Source organism: Metopolophium dirhodum, chromosome 1 (genome assembly GCF_019925205.1).
Source record: "Metopolophium dirhodum isolate CAU chromosome 1, ASM1992520v1, whole genome shotgun sequence".
Lineage (NCBI taxonomy): Eukaryota > Metazoa > Arthropoda > Insecta > Hemiptera > Aphididae > Metopolophium > Metopolophium dirhodum.
In genome coordinates this window covers 69,271,123-69,286,337 of record NC_083560.1, presented here as the reverse complement: position 1 = coordinate 69,286,337, position 15,215 = coordinate 69,271,123, and the positions used below count along the sequence as shown (strand labels likewise).

Sequence of the window (15,215 nt, the reverse complement as noted above, 5' to 3'; positions counted from 1 at the left end):
TTTTGAATTTAAGATAAATAACTGAAAATTGAATGTGTTATTTTTTGTTACCTTCAATTTCGTTGTGTGATCACTTATAAGTTTGTTGTATTTATTAATTGCAGTATTTAAGTTATTATTTTGCTCAAAATATGTTTTTATTTGAAACTTAAAAGGCATTATAACTCCCTTAGTAAGTACTTCATCATATATTGTCTGTCCATTATTAGAAATTAAGTTTACTTCATTGTTAATAGTAAACTGTTTATATTCGTCACTTATGAGTTCATTGCTTTTAAGCCAGTTATTTAACAAATGTTCAATTTTAAAAAACTTAAAAAGATCTGATATCCCTAATACAACTTTGGTAAACTTAGATAGTAGTAATGGTTCTTTTATTTCCTTTTGAATAACACCCTTTAATAAGTTTGTAATAGGATTTAAAATGTTATTTTCAATATTACTTTGAATGTTTTGAACATCACTTTTACAAAAATTATTATTGTTATGCCATGTCAAACAAAATTTTACTGCCCCCAAATGTAGTTCTTTAATGCAATTGTTTGTCTCAAAGATATCCTCGTTTGGTTTGGCTCGTTTATGTTGATCAAATAAAATATTACTGGCATCATTATTAACAGAATTATTACTGTTGTAACTATTACTATCTGTCAAAATACCACTATGCAAATGAGTAGTTTCAGGAACGTTATCTTCCACAGGGTTCACGTGCTTGTTAAGGATGTGTTTTTTTAAACTACTGAGATTTTGAAAAGATTTTGAACAATCGTCCTCTACGCAAGTATATGAATTAAATGGCCCTAACACGTGTATAATCTTATAATGGTAAACGAGCGTTGGCAATGATTGTACATTTAATTTACAAATGAAGTATTTCATTTTGTTAATATAATATTATGTAATACAATATAATACTTACCGTTGTATTTTCACGATTGAAACTGAATGTTGATTACAAAAAACAACGCACAGTTCTCACACGATATAAGGACACAGTAAATGAGTAAAAAATAAAAACTATACTGTATACAATTGTTGAACAAAGTACGATAATGTCGAAGTCAGGTAGTCTGGCGCATGCGCTCGGAAAAAAAATATTATTAATTTAATGAAGCTTTTGTTGAATTAATAAATTGATTGTTAACATTTGAAAAAATGGGATTTCCAGTAATTTATATTTATTTTTAAATTGGTAATAATTCAAATATAGATGACAATGCGGTTACTTTAAATTAACAATATAATTTGTTAATTTAATAAATTCATTTATTTGGTTTAAAAAAAATAAATATTAAATCAAACATATGATTGTTAAAATAATAAATTGTATTTAATTACATGCTCAGAACATTAACAAAAGGTTTTTTGTTAATTCAATAAGGCGTGATTAATTTAATAAAAGCTTAGTTGTTAATTTAATAAAAATATAAATAATTCAATAAAAATTCTGTTTTAACAACAAATATATAATAAACTTAACAAACTTATGTTGGTTAAAACTTAACAAAAGTATTCTGTTAATTTCACCTTAGTTTTTTCTTTCTGTAATTGTATATTTATTTTTTTATCCATTTTGGGTTTTTTTTATTCTATTTAGATTTTGTATTAATTTAGGCCAGTCTTTCTCAAAGTGGGTGATATCACCCCCTATTGTCAGCCTTAAGAGGGGCGGTAAAGGACTTGAAGACATTTTAGGGGAGTTGAAGAGGAATAGAGTGGCGATAAATGAATAAAAAAATCGAAAAATATGTTCTTCTTATAGATATGTATAGATACAATAAGTAGTCGAAATAAGATTAGTTAATAAAAAAAAAGTATTAAGTAATGATAATATATTATTATTATATAAAAAAGTGGGTAAGTGGGTGTCGATCTGATGTACAGTAGGTAACAAGTAGGTCACTGTAATGGATGGTGTTAAATTTGAATTCAATGATATCACATCATTGTATAAGAAAAACGATTCTGAGCGAAAATGGTCAGTCAGCTTATGATATTACTAAGTATATTTGATGATATTATTGTGAATAAAGTAATTTATATATAACCTATTTACGTGGAACCATGTTTTCAATTTTCAATCCTTAACTATGAACTTTGAACATTTTATAAATTTTTAACTACAAAATAATTTTTAAATTTTAGATTTGATAAAATTATTAAAATTTGAACTTTAAATGCTTATAAAAAAAATGGTACAGATGTATTTTTAATATTTTTCAACTGCTATTGTAACAATTAATCAGGAGCCTTATTGTATTACATCAGGCATGTCAAACTCAAAGTATCAAGTGGGCCAAATATATTGAATAGTTCAATATTTGGGCCGCACATAAAATGTAGCGAAACATAAATATTTTGTACAAATTTTTCAATTTTATTCTTTATGTTAAATCTTTATGCAATTATAACTAAATTAAAAAATTTTTAAAAAATGAACATTAATATTTAAATAAAATATAAATCTCACTAATTATTTATGAAAATAGCCAATAGGTGTAGGTATATAAATTTCTTTTTAAACGATATTTGACATTTCTTTTCTCCCACCAATTTTTCAATTTTGGGAGGAATATTATTTGACTGTGTCAAGTACTAAATACTGTATTTAAATGTGTGTCGGTTAATCTAGATCTAATAGGTGATTCATTACTGTTCATTATTGAAAAAAGTTGCTCGCATTGATAAATACTTCTAAACATAGAAATAATTTGTAATGTTTACATGTAATAATTACATGTTCACAATTACATTGGCCCAACCAATAAAATTGTATTGATATTCGTAAAAAAAAACTCATAACAAATCAAAATATTTTTAAAATTGTATGGTGTATAGAAAATGAAAATTTAAACATTCGGTTAAATTTTCATGTATATATTATATAGTTATTTGTTTTTGAATTACAACAATAAAAGAAAATTGCTACATGAGAAATCGAGTGAATATCCAATGTTGTAAAAATATGATCTTCAATCGTTCATAAAAATGTGTTTCCGGTAGATATTTTTATTTTTATTTTTGATTAAGGTAGAAAAACTTATGAGGAATCTTGTATTAAATATTCAAGATTTAAAAAGAAAATTTATTATAATTTTATTCTAACTCAAAATAATTTGCATATTTTCGTGATTTTTCCGTATTTTGCCTAAATTTGAATTTTAAATTTTGAACTCCCCGATGCAACAATTAGATTCACTTTCTCATCAAACAAGGTACTGAAGTTGAAAATCACATTATTTAGACTACCTACTTATCGTATAAACAGACAACCAGACACAAAATAATTTTTTTTTAAAAACACATTATTAATTATCACTCCATTCAGATTCTAAAATTATAGATGAGATACGTAAAGAAAGCCTTGATAATTAAAATGTTAAATATGAATTAACCTGGCCAATCTTATGCGCTGGGAAAACAATATATATATTAATTAAGTACTTATAAAACATAGGATTTAATAAATCAATATTAATTAAAAATAATATTTTTTAAATTGTAAGTATAATTCAACAACTAAAATGTTCAGAACAATGTTCAAATTTAAAAATAATTTAGGTTTTGTTTTGAAATTATTATATGCATTTATTGCATTTATACAATTGTACTAATATTACTTTATTGGTTTTAATAAATAAGAGCAATAATTTTAAACATAAATATGTTTTTTGGGGTATACGGACAATTTGTCCCCTGACAATTGGTTTCCGCATGAAAATACTGTACCTACCTATGCGGAAAACGGTCTTCGTCATAATTTTATTTTCAGGCCAATTTTATTGCTTGAGAATATCAAATTTTTTTAGTAACATTTTACTAAATATTACCTACAAACAGTGTATTAGTTTTAGTTTAATCATGGTTGAAATATATATTTTCATCCATAAGTGTAATCACATTTTTGAATAGGTATCATAAAAGTCAATAGATGATATACGAATTTTGATTGTTTATAATGTATAACACTACTAGCATTACAATACTAACTATACTAAAAAATATTTTGTATTTAACTTATAAACCGGGGAGAACAATTTTCCTGGAACCAATCGTCCTAGATCAGTTTTTTGGCTGGGCACCGATATTTTTATTTTCTAACCAAATTTGGGTGACGCTTTGTTTATTACCATTCACCATAGGAACGATATATTAACGATAAAAATTACCTAATTCCCGCTAAGTATATTCATATTTATACAATTAATGGTTACTAATTAATACATATTTATGATTAATATATTTTCTTGTTTGTGGAAATATCGAGTAGTGGGCTTCGTTTATATTACAACTTGACGACTACATTAAATTAATAACAGTAAACATTATAGGTACTCTTAATACTCTTTATTAAGAGGACGTTATACTCGCATATGTTGTCTCCGTCTTACAAGTGCGTAACATAGCAAATTTTATGCTCAGCAGAACACGTGTAGCTCTATTAGTATAAAAATTAGAGTGAACTGACCTCTTATAAAATCTATAGGTAAGATTATTGTCTAGGCAACCGCATGAGCTTTTTAGTATATTTTAATTTTAAAGCGAGTTATGAGTATTTTAAAATCGTAAATTTTTTATACATCTTAAAATACTCATAACTCGCTTTAAAATTAAAATATACTAAAAAACCCATGCGGTTGCCTAGACAATAATCTTACCTTTAGATTTTATAAGAGGTCAGTTCACTCTAATTTTTAAATTAACGGAGCTACATGTGTTTTGCTGAGAGTAAAATTTCTCTATGTTACGCACTTGTAAGACGAAGACAACACATGCGGGTATAACGTCCTCTTAATAAATTAAATGCTTATTTTTCATCACACAATGGCATAACTACGACCGCTTTAGTTAAATTGTTTGTCTAAATATTTTCATCGCTGTCGTACTGTGGTAGCATAGAACAATATACCTGACGTAGCGGTTCGGACGTTTTAAACATGATCGAAAAACCCGCCAAAATTTTGAACGATATCAGCAGCTTGCCGCCTAAATACTAAACGGTGATAGCACAAAACGATAGTGGCGATGTTTCGTGGAAGAAAAATGGCTGCCTTGTACGCGGACCATGATATAGTAATTATTTGACGCGGCGGACGTGACACGTAAACGCGTTCGACTGCTGACGCTGATAATAAACGTGATTATTATCACAACGACTACAAATTGCACGAACGTTACGTTTTTCTGATAAGTGAACATTTTAAACGTATTTCACTACTACACTAGATACCTATCATTTAAATTTTAAAGCAATATTTTATTGTTTGACCTCGTTACTTAGGTCTTCGCCGCACGTCTAAGTAACTAGTTCATTTATATTTGACCGCATCGTCGTCGTGGACTTCCTAGACGCGTTGTGGTTACGGTCGAAATATTTTTTCGTTCTATCATCGTGTGAACAATTACGAGTAAACAGTTTCAATACTGTTTCGAGATTTTTGTCGGCCCGATCGCGTCTCTATTAGGTAGTACACATTTTACGGACATTGTGTTTCACACGAATTCACTGGATTAGTACTACCATGGCAACCTGTGATGTATGCATCCATTTGTCCGACATCATGACGCCTCAATCGTTTTCCAGCTTAATCACAACGCTTATAAAATATTTGGTCTATGAAAAGCAACTCATTCCTTATCCGTTCGACCGTTTGAAGTTATACGTGCAAAAATACAAAGAACTCAACTTTGAGGTGAGTTCGATGTGACAATTGAGTTTTGAGCTGATCGTAACACTATTATTTGATGATAACAATGCACGATCCAATACAAGGTATAAGGTGTTCAATATTAATAAGTTGTTAATTTTGTTTTGTTAAAGCAGGAAAGCAATCGCTGTAATCTAAAAAATAAATACAGACTGGAGTCTGAGAAATATTATAAGAAAGTTTCAGATGCGATAATAAGTCTTGAGACGGTTTTTAAGGTAATTATTGAAACATATTATATTTTTTTTAATTATAAGATACCTAGGATAAAGCTGGATTAAAATATTAATTATATACATTATATACCCACATATTAATGTACGATCTATTCTTGATTGATTTGATTGCTTTACTTACTTCATCTTCGTGAAGTTATTAAGTTACTATGTTACATATATTATTTTTTTTCAGTGCATTGAAAATGAATTTCTTAGTCGTGTGGAAAATCATATAGAATCAGTTGTAATATTAATTGGTTCAAGTGTACTTAATCCTTTGACTGTATTTAATATAAATGTACCAGAATTAAGTTATTCACATTCTGAAAAACAACATTCTTCTAGGCAGCATATAGATAATGTATTTAGGTGAGTATTTATTATTATACCTATAGTAATTAACATGTTTACGTCGTATATGGAAACTTTAAAATAAAACTGAACTAAATGTATTTATATTAGCCTCATCAAATTTAACCGTCAAATTAGATTTAAATTTAATAAACAACTTCAACTAGATTGAAATACCTATATGTAAAAAATATTTTTTATTTAACATTAAACGATGACTTTATATAAATAAGACTTCAAAAATAATTTTTATATAAATATGTAAGAAAATTCTGTTGGGATATTTTATTTTTTTTTAGTTATATTTCATATTATTTTTACACATTGGAAAATAATTTTAAAGTGGTATATTTATAGAGATATCGTTAAATAATAAATCATTTTTAAAAGTAGGTTTTACATTCCCAGTAATGTAAATTATTTTATATTATTCAAGCCTGGATTAAGAAACGAGGTATAAAGTGAGGCGCGTATGTATTGCCCTATAGAGTTGTCTGCTTAAAAAAATGTTGTACTTGCATGTGTTGTCTCCGTCTTACTAACGCATAATTTATAAAAATGAACGTCCAGCAGTTCTAATTCTGTGTTGTTAGCTGAAATCAGCGGTTCTCAACTGGGGGGTCCACGAGAAGGTATTGAGAGGGTCCCCGAGAAAAAAGAGTAATGACAGAAAAGATGAAATTTGTTGTAATTAATTGAAATAACTTTTTTTTGTGAAATATTGTAAATCGGTTTTTCGCATGATTTTCTCTGTGAAACTGATATGAACTTATCACAAGGCACTAATAACCAAATTGTTCAACATTTGAACGAGCTCAAAACAGCTTTTGAAAAATACTTCCGTAAATGTGGAAAAGAAGACCATTGGACTGTGTTCCCTTTCAGTGAAATTTATTTCAAATCTGCAGTTTTATCAGCCCACAAAAAAGAAAAACCAATTAAACTGAAAACAGACTCTTCACTTCCGTCTTCCGGCAGCATTTCTTGAAAAAAAAATCCCTTAACACCTTTTGTGAAAGACGAATATCCTGAGCTTTCCTACAAAGCAATCAATGTTTTACTACCGTTTACGTGCTCTTTACTAATGCAGAGAGCCTTTTCGTCATACACATTCATTTAAAATAAGTACCGTAATAGACTTTGTGAGACATAGGCGCAAATGGGGGGGGGGCTTTAGGGTTGAGCCCCTCCCCCCCCCCAAATCCCAAACACTATTTGCACCTATGCTGTGAGTTCAGACTTATGAGTTTATTTATCATTCGTGGAGCCAGATTTCAATAAGTTAAGTGCTAGCAAACAAGCTCAAGGATCACATTAAAATTACATTTTTAACTTAATATTCTTTTTATATTATATACAATGTATTGCACATGCTGATCAAAATAAATAAATATTTCCAAATTTTTCATTATTAAACTTATATTGTAAATTCATATCTATCTTATGTGAAAATATATGACAAGTTGGCATTTGGGGGTCCGTAAAGTAGTGGTGAGTGATCAATGGGTGCGTGAATGAAAAAAAGGTTGAAAACCGCTGGCTTAAATAATAGAATAACCTATTATCAATCTTAAATGTTAGAACGTTATCTTTGTTTTCTTGTTGGTTTTTTACAATATTTTAATTTTTAAGTGAATTATGAGCATTAATATTTTACATACTCGTAAAGACATAAGTAAAAACTTACTTATAAATTAAAATATCGTAAAAACCCACTGAGAGAACACAGATAATGTTTTTATATTTAAGCTCGATAATAGGTCAATTCACTCTAATATTTAAACTAACAATAAAAAATTGAAACTGCTGGAATTTACAATTTCTTATATTATGCATTAGTAAAACGTAGACAATATATGCGGGTATGACATCCTCTTAAAACTATATTTAGTGGTAATTACCTAGTACATTTTATAGAATACCTAATAATATTTTAAGATAAACTAAAGAAATATTAGTTATAATACATACTAAATTATTATCTGTATGAAAATAATTGTACCAGTACCACCTAACAGTGTCGTTGCTGTACTTTTGATTACTGTTTGTTAGAATATTTTGACTATTTTTTTTCCCAAAAGATGGCTATTGAATATTTTTATATTTTCAATAGTTAATTTTATGATTACCACTGCTAAATTCTGGGCATATTTTTTTTGTAACACAAAAAACTGGATACCGATTTAATAAGTGCTTAAAAGCCAACATAAATCCAATATTGTTCAGATGGGTGTTAAATGTATGCGTTTGCATCAAAAATATGTCCAGAATTAAGAAGTTGCAAATCATAAAAGTAATCACTTGTAATAATTGTGTTCATAAATATTTTATTTAAGATTTGACAATACCACTCTTCACAATTTCTGTGTTTTATACCTATCTTATCCTTAAGTGTATTAGTAGTAGGTATTCGACTCACATTCATGAATTGTGACAAGTGAATATTTTCATAAATTATTGATTATATGTTTATTGAAACACATATTTGTAAATACTGATACACATATAGAATCAATACTTTGTCTTCTTTATATATAAAAGACAACAAATATTTGCATCTGACTATATCCTTTAAGCATTCCTAAACTGTTCATCCGATTGCGATGAAATTTGATACAAAGATGGATTAGACCTTGGGAAAAAAGATAGACTACATTTTGTCTCGAAAAAATTGAATATTAGGTCCGGGGATGTTCTCAAACCAGAATTTTGAGATGATTATTATTATTATTTTTTTTGTTTATAAATGGTTTTTATCGGTTTCAATAATAATAATAATTTATTATGAATGCATAAGCCTGTGTATTTTAGTACAGAATGTATCAAGTTTGAACCACAATCTCGGCGGACCAATTTTTTGATATTTTACTATTTTAGAGTTAAACTTACATATAGTATGCACCTTGCGGGGCCTGCAATCTACCGCAGGTAGATTGCCTACCTGATAATATACTGCTCGCATAATCACTAAAACATGGCCATAGCATCGCATTTCTGTGCCCAGCTAGTTCAATATAAGACTGAAAATAATATTGTTTTTTATATTTTGTTTCATTTACAGGTTTTTTATTTTACGCATATTTAATAATATAAATCCGCATGACCGTCACAATTTCCACACACTTTTTTTAACATTATTAAACAATTGGTGGTTTATTTTTATGTTAATCCAAAATCGTTTGTTTTATTTTTTTTATAATATATATGGTGGCCCTACTCTAGAGATCTTAATCCAGGCTTATATGAATTGGGCATTGAACTCAAATTCTCTGATACCTCAATAAAATTGTTTTCGCTGTTTCCCAAATATTTTATTTTAATTTAAAAATTTTAAATTTGCCTATGGATGTGCAATATTATATACCTTCTAAATGTGTGTTTAATATTTATTTATTTGTTTAAGGAATATATTGAATAATGACAAGTTCAATGATATATTAACATCAAATATAATGGTTGAAACAAACTTGTATGTGATGTTCAAAGTAAAGAAGGGTGGAAAAATGGCTACTAATTGGTGTGTGCCTAAGGAGCAGTTTCGTTGTTTCCGAGGTAAACAAGTGGTTTTGAGATTCGACCAACCGCACGATGAGATCAACGCGAAGAAATATGAAACATGTTGCATCAAAGATTGCTTAAATTTTGAAGTATTTGTGGATTTTGACAATGAACCAAGTGTACAAACACTGCAAACATTTAATAATACATTCACAAACAGTGTTGTTGATTGGTATTTAGGGAAACATCATATAACCGGATTTAAAAATTATAAATACAACGGAATTCCTATATCAGATACTTGGTTGAATCCTACTATCATTGATCATATGGTATCATAACCTAACCCATGTATAATGATAGGAATTTTTTAGACAATTTTATTTTTTACATAATTATACACTGAAATTTGTCCAATTATGAATCTAAACTATTATTTTAATTATTTATGATACATTCTTTTTTTTTGTATGTATTGGTTGTTTTTGTAAATTCTGTTTATTAATACCTAACGTATGTACTAAAGTATGTAATTATTAAAAAACAATATAAATTTTTTTCTTACCAGTACAAAAATTATTGACAAATTAACGAAATTCCAAGATAAATATCATTGTTAACAAAATATGTATACATAAATTAACAATTTTTTAGTTTTTCTTTTTAATATTATATTGCATTATTTATTATATCTATTATGTATTTTTTTTTTAAATAAAATACTTGTCGACTATTTATTGTTTTTAAATTAATTATACAGACAATTAGTGTCAAAAGAGATTGAAATTGTATACCCGCTATATATTTTGTGTTATGCCAAATTCTGACATGATAAAAAATTGTACTTTTTCCAATAACAAAAGTCCAACACCTAAGGAAACAGTGATGGTGAATATCACCTGAGAATGTAAGTGAGAAAAAAAATAATTTAAAATGTAAAAATATGGATTGCTTATTGTTTAAGCCTTATTATAACTATAACCAGGCAATATCAGTTGATCAGTGTAGTTATTTTTTTTTCACCAAGAAATATTTTTTTGAACACTAGATACCCAGTATACAAATTCTTTGCAGTTTATAAAACATAAAATTGTATTACACTATCATTAAAACATATATTTTGTAATGAAACATTGCTTCATGTCATAACTTATTAAAAAACAAGAATAATTAAAAATAGTTAAATAATATAATAAAATAATTGGTTTTTTGGCTGTAAGCAGAAATATTGTCATAATTCTGCACATTTTGGCTTGGAGCTTTTGATGTTAACCAAAATCATTTTTGAAGCTAAACATACAATTAAATGATATATTAAAATTGAGATTAATATTACAAGTGTAGTTATATAAGTTTATAGACTTACTGGTATCTGTTGTCACAATCAAAAATATGTATCAAATTGGATTTTGTCAATGACTAGGTTGACTTTGAATACCAAATCTCAAACAAGATTTGGAATATTTTGTTTTAGCTGCAAAAATACAGTTTTTATTATAAATTAAGAGCATAATATAGTATCAGATATAAAAGTGTTGATGGAGGTATGGAGCATTTTTCAATGTGTAATAAACTACTAGTTTTTCAGAAAGTTTATATGTTTTTAATTTTATTATTATTATTAGGAAAGTGAGGTACAAATGGGCAATTTAAAAATTCATTACTGTTCCATAAATACATATCAACATTAATATTTAATAAAAAAAGGTATTAACTGCAATTTTGCTTTTAAGTTTTTTATAGTATCTAAAACCTCTTGAATTATAATATTTATATCATTGTGAGGTAAAACGTACAAATTTAGCTATAACAAGAATAGTATACCTCATTGCATTCCATTAAATAAGTAAATTTGTCCATTGTTTCTTCCGGTTTCTGAACATTTAGTCTGTTTATAATCGATGACCAAGCCTAAAGCATGATAAAATAATAATTGTTATGTAAAATGTTAATGTATTAGGTAGGTAATTATTAAATTTAATTGATTACCATGTGTAATGATTCGTCCCAAATTGATGACATAAAGCAAGTAATGTTTACCGGATTGGAAATGTTAATTAGATCATTTTGACGATCTTCAAATAACTGTTGGATGAATATTGTTCTTATTAATCTTTTAACAAACATGTTTTACATTGAAACAAACTTGAATGTAATAGTAGTAAAAAATACCTTTTTCCTTTGATCTTGTGCAACCAAATCTCTTTTATGTATTAAACAGAACACTTTGGCAGAAGGAGAATGTTCACAAATAGCACTTAAACATGTTTGGTAGAAATTCAAATCTTTGGCTAATTCTTCGTTTTCGTTCTTCATATCGAACACGAATATGAAGATGTCAACGTTGCGAAATATATTGTTTCGTTTACTGCCAAAGTATTTTTTTAAATAAATGTCTTGTCTGTAAAATAAATAAATAAGTTATAATTGAAAATATAATAATTGTTTTATATAGGTAATTAATTAAAATTCATATATATATAACAGGTAGGTACATAAAAGCCCTTGTACCTACCTATTGATTAAAATTAAATTGATAATATTTGTACTAAAGAACCGGATAATATTTTTAACTTAGGACTCATTATTTTGAATTCAACATTTGAAATAGCTACACTCAAAAATATTCTGCATCTGAATGTGAAATTAAAAATGTATGATGTCATTCAAAAAAGTAAAATTTTAAAAATGATAATGAGAAAATATAATTTATTAAATTAGGTACATGTAATTTAAAAATAATGATAAAAATATACGAGTTATAGTATGACTGTATAAGAGATTTCATTTGAATGATGAAAACCTACTTACCAATTTTACAAATAATATGAGCATGAGTGTTATTCTCATGACGACACAACTCACAAGTATAATATTCATCAAGTTCCTACTTCTAAGTTTATGACCGATCAGTAAGTTATTGTAGACTGTAGGTTAATTGTATTATAGCTAAGCTCACTATGATATTCATGGACTGCCTCAACATTCAACATAAAATATAGTTAACGGTAATTTAATATTATAATTTTAGAAGAGGATAGGAAATTTGAAAATCTGACAAAATTGATGTGTTCTATAAAAGTCAAGAAAATAAGGCTGTTCACTGGAACAAAATGAATTATAAATATTGTTACGAACAATTGTTATGATATTGTATCTAAGAAGATCCACACATATTAGTGTAGGTAGGTAGTATTGTAGTTAGGTAAATGGCTTGAATAATCAAATTTAATTTATTATTTTGTAATTATTGCTCAAACAGCTATTAAAATTATTATATATTTTATTGTAAGATTCAATACATTCCATCCATTCAATGGCATATTTAGGAATTTTGCTAGGGGAGGAATGAAATATATAATAACACACTATGTCACCATTACACCCATAAATACGTACAGAATATAAGTTTTTAAAATCACCTAACTTGTTACCAATTGAGGTTAGTGTGGATCAAAGCGAAAAAAGTATAGTAGAAGCCAGAAGGTACTTAATGGCTAATAGCATTTATTATAAATTCATACTACTGCCAATACCGTGTTTAATACGACAAATATAAAAAATTGTTTTAATACAAATGGTGCACAAATAACCAAATTAATAAAATAAAGACAGTTTAAAGTTATAATTAATTACTTTATTAATTTTTATAATTACCTCATCATTTTCCAAACAAATTTTTTTATTTGTACCAAAATAAGAAATAGTGTTTTTTTTTTAGTATAACTCATAATATTGTCTTAAAACTTCACAGTTACATAACTTACAAGACGCAAAAATAAAGTCTAACAGCATTCGGAGTCTCGGAACGGCGACGCTATCCGTCGACGGCCGTGCCATATCTAATAAGTAATTACTATTCTGTGACTATATTTTAGGAGTTGAAGTAAATCAAATAACACGTATATAATGATATCGGGTATTACTATCGTTATTAGGTAATAATATTATTATCTCGCGATAGCTGTACCTAATACTCGTATATGTATCACAGAACTATTCCTATACCTACTAGCATAGACCTATAAACTATAACCTAGTGACAAATTTTCTAAAAATGAACTCACGCCCTATGGTAAATCCACGGTCTTCATAGTAATTTTATTTTATTTATCGACTGCTTAGCGGGTTTATTATAAACACTCTTGCACGAAAAATAATTCGCAGAAAAGTACAAAATACAGTACACCATACTACCATGTCCTATGCTACCATAGAGGTATTATATCTATATACTATATAGGTAGGTTTTTGTTGTCCGATAGTCGCATATGCGCATATGCCGCGAACGATTAGTGGCGATAAGTATATCAGAGCGGTACAATATTAAAGGCAGTCTGCGTTTGGACTAATTGCCTTTTTACCCGCATAATAAAAGTAATGTGTTTGAGCGAGGCTATATAAAAGATAAAATTGTAAAGATTAGGATAAAAATATTATATAAAATCCATAGGGAATATTATATCAACCTAAATATGGCTATATGATATGCTTGGCTGGGCAAGTTAACGATTTTTTTTTAACTCGTTAAGTTAAGTTATTTTAAAATAATAAAGTTAAGTTAAGTTAAAAGTTACTCGTATTATTTTTCGTTAACTCATTAAGTTAAAAGTTAACTTTTAAAAAAAAGTAACTTAACTTAGTGTAAAGTTAAAATTTGTGAATTTGTAAAAATAAAAAATTCCAGAAACATAATATGGTTTATTAGATAGTTTTTTTACGCTCGAGAAAATTATTTGGGAAATTTAAAATGATACATCAAAGTAAAAACCCATTCAAACATTTGCATTATTCTTAGGACGAAAATTAACTTAATTTAGATACTTTTGAAATAAAATTAACATGAAGTTAACACGTTAATCTTGAAAGAAAAGTAACTTATTAAGTTAAAAGTTAATTTGAAAAAAAAAAACGAGTTAATAAACTGAATTAAAATTAACTTAACGTCTTAACTTAATTTTAACTTTTAACTCGTTAATGCCCAGTCTTGATGATATGGCACAGTCTGATATGCAGGTCGGGCGACAATTTATAGGATTCGTTTAAAAACATTTTCCCGAAATTCCTACAACTACTAATGAAGCGTTTGACCAACTGTTTGAATCTCAAGTCGATATAAAAATTAATAATTGACTATTTTGTTTCGTCAATCGAGAAAAACAAATTTTTTTGTTTACATGTACCTGCTTAAAATGTAAAACATCTTTGTGAATCGGATAACGTTTTTGGCGATGGAACATTTAGTTACGCTCCTAATTACTTTTATCAATCATAAACAATATACATCTTCAAACATAATTATTAAAATATATATTTTCTATGTGGTTAGAAATAAAAAATTGTGAGTTGCTTGAACGGGTAAAATTATAAAATATGTACAAAAATGTCATTCAAATTTTGAAAAAGCAGCTCATAACGCAGTTATTAATTTATTTCCGGG

General features: G+C 27.4%; 2 protein-coding genes across 3 annotated transcripts; one reads left to right on the top strand and one right to left on the bottom strand.

The window, feature by feature from the left end:
- The first annotated feature begins 5,090 nt into the window (after positions 1-5,090).
- On the top strand, positions 5,091-10,508 carry LOC132936411 (uncharacterized). 2 transcript variants are annotated; one of them, XM_061003132.1, is made up of 4 exons: positions 5,091-5,693; positions 5,822-5,926; positions 6,120-6,295; positions 9,681-10,508. In XM_061003132.1, exons 1-4 carry the CDS (start codon positions 5,523-5,525, stop codon positions 10,114-10,116), a joined length of 888 nt encoding a protein of 295 aa, XP_060859115.1. In that variant the 5' UTR covers positions 5,091-5,522; the 3' UTR covers positions 10,117-10,508. The 2 variants fall into 2 exon arrangements, with proteins under 2 accessions (XP_060859115.1, XP_060859116.1); XM_061003133.1 differs by having other exon boundaries at positions 5,104-5,693; positions 5,825-5,926.
- Positions 10,509-10,896: 388 nt separating this feature from the next.
- On the bottom strand, positions 10,897-13,623 carry LOC132936412 (ras-related GTP-binding protein A-like). The gene is made up of 6 exons (XM_061003134.1): positions 13,433-13,623; positions 11,948-12,176; positions 11,765-11,860; positions 11,600-11,686; positions 11,142-11,249; positions 10,897-11,065 (listed from the first exon to the last, which is right to left on the bottom strand). Exons 1-5 carry the CDS (start codon positions 13,504-13,506, stop codon positions 11,220-11,222), a joined length of 516 nt encoding a protein of 171 aa, XP_060859117.1. The 5' UTR covers positions 13,507-13,623; the 3' UTR covers positions 10,897-11,065; positions 11,142-11,219.
- Positions 13,624-15,215: the final 1,592 nt, after the last annotated feature.